The sequence below is a fragment of the Cebus imitator genome, unplaced genomic scaffold, assembly GCF_001604975.1.
Source record: "Cebus imitator isolate Cc_AM_T3 unplaced genomic scaffold, Cebus_imitator-1.0 Scaffold179, whole genome shotgun sequence".
Lineage (NCBI taxonomy): Eukaryota > Metazoa > Chordata > Mammalia > Primates > Cebidae > Cebus > Cebus imitator.
Genome location: NW_016107494.1, coordinates 26,279 through 35,228, shown reverse-complemented (window position 1 = coordinate 35,228; position 8,950 = coordinate 26,279). Strand labels below are relative to the sequence as shown.

Sequence of the window (8,950 nt, the reverse complement as noted above, 5' to 3'; positions counted from 1 at the left end):
TATACATCCTGTATATGAATTCTCCCATCAGAAACTCTAACTAGTTAGAAAGGCAAAGAAGAAAGAAAATCATGCTCCCGTTCCCCAAAGGAAAGGGCAAGGAGGCGGGAAGGTGGAAGGGAACTTCCTGGTGCTGCGGCCTGAATCTCCACTTGTGCTGCTGTTTTCCCCACTAGACTGTACTTCCAAAAGGGGCTGAAGATGGGCACAATACCAGCCCCTCCCTTCTCTCCAGAAGTATTCTGCAACCCTGACATTCACAGTAATTGCTTCTTTCTGCTCCTCTCTTTTTTTTTTTGAGGGAGGTTCTTGCTCAGTCACCCAGGCTGGAGTGCAGTGGTGTGATCATGGCTCACTGCAGGCTTGAACTCTTGGTCTCAAGTGATCGTCTCCCCTCAGCCTCCTGAGTACCTGGGACTATAGTCATGCACCACCATTCCCGGCTAATTAAAAAAAACTTTTTTTTTTTCCGGTAGAGACAGGGTCTTACTATGTTGCCAGGCTGGTCCCCAACTCCTGGGCACAAGCAATCCTCCCTTCTCAGCCTTTCAAAGTGTTTGGTGTTACAGGTGTGAGCCACCACACCTGGCCTCTTTCTGTTTCTTTAGAGTAGAGCCGCCCTAATATGCATCTCTAGCCCATAACTGTTCCCCAGCATTGTTATGTCTTTTAAGTCTCTTTCAATCTCCAAGTGTTGGCTGGGTGAGTGCTCACACCTGTAATCCTGATGTGATAGGATCATTTAAGTTCAGAGGTTTGAGACCAGCCTGGACAACACAGGGAGACTCCTGTCTCTACAAAACCTAATTTTCTTTTTTTTAAACTCCACCCAGGCTGCAGTGCAGTGGTGTGATCTCAGCTCACTGCAACCTTCGCCTCCTGGGTTCAAGCCATTCTTCTGTCTCATCCTCCCAAGTAGCTGAGATTACAGGCACATGGGACCATGCCCAGCTAATTTTTGTATTTTTAATAGAGCCAGGGTTTCACCATGTTGGCCTGGCTGTCCTCAAACTCCTGACCTCAGGTGATCTGCCCACCTCAGTCTCTCAATGTGCAAAGATTGGGATCACAGGTATGAACAACTGTGCCCAGCCAAAAACTAAAATTTAAAAAAAGACACAATTTACAAGTTTCTCCTCTATCCTTTTTCCTTCTTTTTTTGGAGACAGAGTCTTGCTCTGTCACCCAGGCCAGAATGCAATGGCACAATCTCAGTCCACTGCAACCTCCGACTCCCAGGTTCAAGTGATTCTCTTGCTTCAGCTTCCTGAATAGCTGGAATTACAGGCATGTGCTACCACACCTGGCTAATTTTTGTATTTTTGGTAGAGATGGGGTTTCTCCATGTTGGTCAGGCTGGTCTCAAACTCCTGACCTTGTAATCTGCCCACCTTGGCCTCCCAATGTGCTAAGATTACAGGCCTGAGCCATTCTTTTCCTTTCTATGGATTTTGGAAGACTCCACACTGTTGGGCCTGTAGCATTTCTCAAAGTCTGAATTTCCCTGGTGCAGGTGAACCCATTCTCTGTCTTTTGTATTTGTGGCATATTTGCAGCTGGATTTATGCTCACCCCATTAGATTAGAGTTTGATCATGTTGGCAAGATTCAGTGGGTGATGTGATTGATGTCTTGTTGGTAATGAGTACTATCCTATTGTCTCTCTTATTTTGTTAATTTTTTAAATTAGTTTTTTAGAAATATGGGGTCTCATTTTGTCACCCAGGCTGGAGTGCAGTGACTCCACCATGGCTCCCTGAAGCCTCAAATTCCTGGGCTCAAGTGATCCTCACACCTCAGCCTCCTGAGTAGCTGAGACCACACACCACCACACCCAACTTTTTTTCTTTTTTGAGATGAAGTCTCGCTCTGTTCCCCAGGCTGGAGTACAGTGGCATGATCTCAGCTCATTGCAGACTCTGCCTCCCAGGTTAATGCAATTCTCCTGCCTCAGCACTCTGAGTAGGTGGAATTATAGGCACCTGCCACCACACCCAGCTAATTTTCATATTTTTAGTAGAGATGGGCTTTCACCTTGTCCATCAGGCTGGTCTGGAACTCCTGACCTCAAGTGATACGCCTGCCACAGCCTCCCCGAGTACCGGGATTACAGATGTGTGCCATCGCACCGCATCTGGCCGCTGCCCAGCATTTTCTTTTTTTAGACTGAGTGTTGTTTTGTCACCCAGGCTGGAGTGCAGTGGCACAATCTCAGCTCGCTGCAATCTCTGCCTCCTGGGTTCAAGTGATTCTGCTGCCTCAGCCTCCTGAGTAGCTGGAATTACAGGCACCTGCCACCATGCCCAGCTAATTTTTGTATTTTTAGTAGAGATGGGGTTTTGCCATATTGGCTAGGCTGGTCTTGAACTGACCTAGTGATCCACCCACCTCAGCCTCCCAAAGTGCTGGGATTCCAGGTGTGAGCCACCATGCCTGGTACCTAATTCCTATTCACTGGTCATGGATGGGAGCTATGGAACCTTTCCCCAGAATACATGCTGGCCCCATCAGAACATCAAGGTTCAGTCTCCTGAGATGTTCCTCTGTGGCTGAAGGGACAATGGTTGTGTCCCGCGCCCCCGCAGTTCTGTCACCGCGGGGGGCGGGGGTGCGCTCCTCTCCAGGGCATTTCCTGGTTCTCTGGCCAAGCCCTCTGACCTCTGTAGGCCCTCGTTGGGGGGGGCCAGGGGACAGCACGAGGTCCCCGTGGGGTGTCTGCCAGCCCTGGGTGCCATGTCCTGAGCAGCTGTGCTGTCAGTTACTTAAACATGTATGTGGCACTTTCTGGCTGACAGGCGCTCAGCAGCATGCAGATAACCGAACTGGTTCCCTTAAGCGGCCTGTGAGGAAGGGGCAGCCTGGAGGAGCCGCCTGCTGGAGGGAGGTGCTGCCGGGGTGGGGTTGGGTGTGGCTGCTGCGTGCCAGGGGTGGCGGCCAGGTGAGGGCACCTCCATTCTGGAAGCTCCGGCCCATCACAGTGTAGTCCATAGGTTCCAGACGGGGCTGTGGGGGCAACGTGAGGGCGGGAAGGATCCCGGGGGTCAAATGAAGAGAAGGTGCCTGTTCCCGGGACCCCAGAGTGAGCTTTCCAGGCACAGGGAAGCCCGGGGCCGGTTGTCATGGGGGTGTCTGAGTCTCTAGCTGGAGTTACTGGGGCAGGGAGGTCAGAAACGGAGGCCAACCGGTGTGAGTTGGCCTGCTGAGAGCCTCGGGGGAGGGGCTGGTGTCTGCTGTCAGCGGCCTGCGACACCGACCTTCCACCGCCGGCAATTGCAGAAGCCTCCTCCTGGTCTCTGCCCTCACAGCGGCGCCAGCCGCCCCTGCGCTCTTAGAGCACAGCCATCTCTGCCCCAGCGCTCGCCTCTCCAGGCACCGTCCCGGCTCTGGACCCCTGCGCTGCCCATTCTGTTCTGCATTCACTCCGCCATTCCTGCCCTGTGAGGCAGACCTCTGCTGTCTTCACTGCTTTATTTCCCCAGACTCAGCCAGCATTGAAGGCGTGCTGTGCCTAGGACCCTTGCAGCTGGCATGCAGGGAGGAGTGTGAGGCTCCCTGCCCCTCCTCAGACTCTCAGAATTCAGAAGAGCCACGCTTTTTTGTCCTTGCCCTGCTGGGCCAAATGACGCCCTGCCTTCGTTTCTCTCTGGGGTAGACACCCCTGGCTTTTGCTGTGCACCTGCCGTGTGGAACAGGGGGCCGCCCCTGCCCCTGCCCTCTGTAGCTGACTCCGGCTTCCCTGGCCACCCTCAGCTCAGCAGGGCCCCGGGAGCCCCCGTGCCATGTGACACCTTCCGTAAGTGTGGAATTCAGGAGAATGTGCCTTTGGTCCCTGAGTCACTGTGTGGCTGGCATGTGCCCTGGCATGAGGGTCAGTGACGGGCAGGGGTGAGCATGAAGGCACCTCTGCTGTGCCCCTGCTTTGGCCCTTTCCTGACTTCTCTGGCCAGCTCTTAGGTTGAAATAAGCCCTGCCTGTTTTAACAGATGTTTATTAAACATCTGCCCTGGCCAGGCTCTGAGCAGCCTCCAGGGTCTCTGTCCTGAACACGATAGGCCCCTCCTGGTGCTGGTGGGTGGAGGAGGGGAGACTAAGTCCAGTGTCTCACAGATGACTGCGTAATTCCACATGGGACGAGAGGGAAAAAGAGCAGACCTTCCCTTTTATTTATTGAGACAGAGTCTCGCCCTGTCACCAGGCTGGAGTGCAGTGGCGCTATCCCGGCTCACTGTAAATTCCATTTTCTGGTTTCAAGCAACTCTCCTGCCTCAGCCTCCCGAGTAGCTAGATTACAGGCACATGCCACCACGTCCGGCTAAACAGACCTTTCCTTTTGTGAGAGGGATGCCGGTGTGGACAGCCGGGAGGGGAGATGAAACTGAGCAGAAGTGAGAGTCACTTTGCTGCCCGGCACGTTGTCTCACACTTGTAATCTCAGCCCTTTGGGAGGCTGAGGCTAGGGGGTCACTCCAGCCCGGAAGTTTGTGACCGGCCTGGTCAACATGAGACCCCTGTCTCTACTTTTAAAAATAACAGTAAGATATTTTGGGCAGAGAAGTGCCTGTGCAAAGGCCCTGAGGTGTTTGCCTGGTCTGTCCAAGGAGCAGAGGGGATGGTGTGAGGGGGAGAGGGCCTGGGGAGTTCGATGGGAAAGGGATGTCACTTGGGTCTCCCATGTGCTGTGAGAAGAGCTCTTCCTTGCTGTTCGTGGGAGCAGCGGTGGGAGGCCTCGAGGCAAGGCAGGTGTGGGGGCCCCACGGCCCAGCCAGTTGGAGAACCTCGCAGCTCCCAGGCCCTTCTCCCCATCCAGCCTCCCTGCCCTTTGCTGTCCTGTTGCTGGTGAAAGCCCCATACAAGCGAGGATTTTACTGCGGGGATGACTCCATCCGGTACCCCTGTCGTCCAGACACCATCACCCATGGGCTCATGGCCGGGGTCACCATCATGGCCACCGTCATCCTTGTAAGGCAGGAGGGGTTCAGAGGGACAGGGAGGGGGGCGGGATGGGGTACAGCCTTACCCTGGGTTCCTGATGATGGTGGCCTGGAGGTCTGTAGGGGGCTGGGGGACACAGCCTTGCCCCGAGTGGTACTTGTAGGTAATAGGAACCCCCTTTTGTTTTTTGAGACGGAATTTTGCTCTTGTTGCCCAGGCTGGAGTGCAATGGCAGGGTCTGCGGTTACTGTAACCTCCGCCTCCTGGGTTCAAGTGATTCTTTTGCCTCAGTCTCCCCAGTAGCTGGGACTCCAGGCGTGCACCATCACACCCAGCTAGTTTTGTATTTTTAGTAGAGACGGGTTTCACCATGTTGGTCAGGCTGGTCTTGAACGCCTGATCTCAGGTGATCCGCCTGCCTCAGCCCCCCACAGTGCTGGGATGGCAGGCGTGAGCCACTGAGTCTGGCTAGGGCCTTTTTAGAATCCCCAGCTCTGCAGCAGCCTTGGGGAGGCGTGTGGGGAGGACTGAGGCCCAGTGAGGGCCCACGGGCTGACCGGGACCCCCACTGGTCGCTGCGGCTGCCCCACGCTCAGGTCTCGGTGGGAGAAGCCTACCTGGTACACACAGACCGGCTCTATTCCCGCTCCGACTTCAACAACTATGTGGCTGCCATGTACAAGGTGCTGGGGACCTTCCTGTTCGGGGCGGCCGTGAGCCAGTCTCTGACGGACCTGGCTAAGTACACAGTCGGCCATCTGCGCCCCAACTTCCTGGCCGTCTGTGACCCCGAGTGGAGCCGGGTCAACTGCTCAGTCTACGTGCAGCTGGAGAGGGTTTGCAGGGGAAACGCTGCTGATGTCACCGAGGCCAGGTGGGTGTGGATGAGCAGCCTTCACTCTGGGGGGCAGTGGGAGCTGAAGAAGCCGCAGAAGCCAGATGGTGAGGACCCAGCAGGCAGGTGGTCAGGCAGGAGCGAGGCCTCAGGGCTCCTGGTGCCCTGCAGACAGCATGAGGCCGGGGACAGCGTGCTCTGTCTCCCCTGAGTCTCAGCCCTGCCCTCTTTGGTGCTGTCTTCTTTTTTTTTAAAGATGGGGTTTCACCATGATGGCCAGGCTGGTCTTGAACTTCTGACCGCAGGTGATCCACCCACCTTGACCTCCCAAAGTGCTAGGATTACAGGTGTGAGCCACCACGCCCAGCCATGCGCTGTCTTCTTACCATCTCTACTGATAGGTCCTTAAACATTTCAACTCATTGTTGTCCTTTTTAAAAAATCAAAATATTGACTGACAAGCCTAGGGTAAGGTCAGACCAAAAAAAAAAAATAATACAAAATAAAATTTGTTTTGTATAAAAGCCACCGTTTCTTCCATTTTAATGTGTACAGTTCATTTTTAGTACATTCACAGTGCTGTACAGCCATCTCCTCTACCTAATTCCAGAATATTTTCATCTCATCAGAAGGAAACCCCCCAGCATGGGTAACATGGCAAAACCCCGTCTCTACGACAAATCAAAAAATTAGGCCGGGCTAGGTGTCTCATGCCTATAATCCCCGCACTTTGGGAGGCTGAGGCGGGCGGATCACCTGAGATTGGGAGTTCAAGACCAGCCTGGCCAACATGGAGAAATCCTAACTCTACTAAAAATACAAAATGAGGGCCGGGCGCGGTGGCTCAAGCCTGTAATCCCAGCACTTTGGGAGGCCGAGGCAGGTGGATCACGAGGTCAAGAGATCAAGACAATCCTGGTCAACATGGTGAAACCCCGTCTCTGCTAAAAATACAAAAAATTAGCTGGACATGGTGGCGCGTGCCTGTAATCCCAGCTACTCAGGAGGCTGAGGCAGGAGAATTGCCTGAACCCAGGAGGCGGAGGTTGCGGTGAGCCGAGATCGCGCCATTGCACTCCAGCCTGGGTAACGAGCGAAACTCCGTCTCAAAAAAAAAAAAAAAAAATACAAAATGAGCCAGGCATGGTGGCACAGGCTTGTAATCCCACTCGGGAGGCTGAGGCAGGAGAATTGCTTGAACCCGGGAGGCGGAGGTTGTGGTGAGCTGAGATTGTGTCATTGCAGTCCAGCCTGGGCAACAAGAGTGAAACTCCATCTCAAAGAAAAAAAAAAATTAGGCCTGGTGTGGGCACCTGCAGTCCCAGCTACAGAGGGGGCTGAGGCGGGAGCATCACTTGAACTTGGGAGGTAGAGGTTTCAGTGAGCCAAGATTGTGCCTACCCCAGGCTGGATGACAGAGTGAGACCCTGTCTCAAAAAAGGGTAAGGAAAGGAAACCAAGGACCCCTGTACCCATTAGCTGTAACTCCTCCCCCAGCCCCTGGCAACCGCCAGTATCCTATTTTCAATCTGTAGATTTGCCTGTTCTCAATGTTTCATATAAATGGAATCATACACTATGTGGTCTTTGGTGTCTGCCTTCTCTTTTTCTTTTTCTTCTTCTTTTTTTTTTTTTGAGACGGAGTTTCACTCTTGTTGCCGAGACTGGAGTGTAATGGTGTGATCGTGGCTTACCGCAACCTCCGCCTCCTGGGTTCAAGCGATTCTCCTGCCTCTGCCTCCTGCGTAGCTGGGACTACAGGCACCCACCAACACGGCTGGCTGATTTTGTATTTTTTACTAGAGACGGGGTTTCTCCATGTTGGCTGGGCTGGTCTCGAACTAACCTCAAGTGATCCTCCCATCTTGGCCTCCCAAAGTGCTGGGATTACAGGCATGAGCCACTGTGCCCGGATTCTTTTTCTAATTAAAAAATTTGGGGGGGCTCTGCAAGATGGCTCACACCTGTAATCCCAGCACTTTGGGAGGCTGAGGTGGGCAGATCACCTGAGGTCAGGAGTTCGAGACCAGCTCAGCCAACATGGAGAAATCCCGTCTCTCCTAAAAACGCAAAAATTAGCCTGGCCTGGTGATGGATGCCTGTAATCCCAGCTACTCAGGAGGCTGAGGCGGGAGGATCGCTTGAACCCGGGAGGCGGAGGTTGCAGTGAGCTGACTGTGGTCCAGCCTGGGAGACACCAGACTCAGTCTCAAGAAAAAAAATTGTTTTTGTTTTGCTCAAAACTACAGGAAAAAAATAAATAGAAAAAAGAGGATAAGTGAATAGAATAAAAACAAATTGTTTTCGTATGTTTTTACTGATTGAACACAGTGCATTTTTGTGTTTTGGACGTTCATGTTGTAACGTTCTATTCGCTTTTGCTTTATGTATTTTGGAGTTCTGTGGTTTACTACATTTACCTTTATAATTGCTACATCTTTTTGATAGATTGACCCTTTCATCATCATAGAATGTTACATATGAGTTTTGTCTCAACAATTTTTGTCTTGATGTCCATTTTGTCTGATATTAATATAGCTATTTTGGCTCTCTTTTCGTTACTGTTTGCATGGAATATTTTTTTTTTCCAATCGTGTACTTTCAACCTATTTATGTCTCTGACTCTAAAGTAAGTCTCTTATGCCTAGCATAAAATTGGGCAGTGTTTTTTATGTATTGTCCAGTCTCTAATTTTTTTTCGAGAGAGGCTCACTTTGTTGCCTGGGCTGGAGGACGGGTAAGGTGATCTCAGCTCACTGCAGCCTTGGACTCCCAGGCCAAGCCATCTTCCCGCCTCAGCCTCCCGAGTGGCTAGGACTGGCCACTACATTCAGCTACTGTTTGTTTATGTTTTTTGTAGAAACAGGGTTTTGCCATGTTGCCCAGGCTGGTCTTGAACTCCTCAGCTCAAGCGATCCACCCTCTGTGGCCTCCCAAACTGCTGTGATTACAGATGTATGCCACCACACCCAGCCAGATCTCTCACTTTTTATTTTTTGTGTTTTTTTTTTTCCAGCCTGTGTTAATCTTTTTATTGAATTAAGGCATTTAACTAATCTCTGACTTTCAGTTGGAGTGTTTAATCTATTTATTTATTTTTATTTTTATTTTTATTTTTTTTGAGACAGAGTTTCACTCATGTTACCCAGGCTGGAGTGCAATGGCGTGATCTCAGCTCACCGCA

General features: G+C 51.9%; 1 protein-coding gene across 1 annotated transcript in view; it reads left to right on the top strand.

The window, feature by feature from the left end:
• The first annotated feature begins 2,905 nt into the window (after window positions 1–2,905).
• The window catches only part of LOC108315775 (phospholipid phosphatase 2-like), an 11,322-nt gene continuing 5,277 nt past the window's right edge, over window positions 2,906–8,950 (top strand). The window contains exons 1-2 of the mRNA XM_017545311.2: window positions 2,906–4,958; window positions 5,528–5,805. Of these exons, the coding sequence (XP_017400800.1) occupies window positions 4,653–4,958; window positions 5,528–5,805 (584 nt within the window). The 5' untranslated portion in view covers window positions 2,906–4,652. The remainder of the gene's footprint in view (window positions 4,959–5,527; window positions 5,806–8,950) is intronic.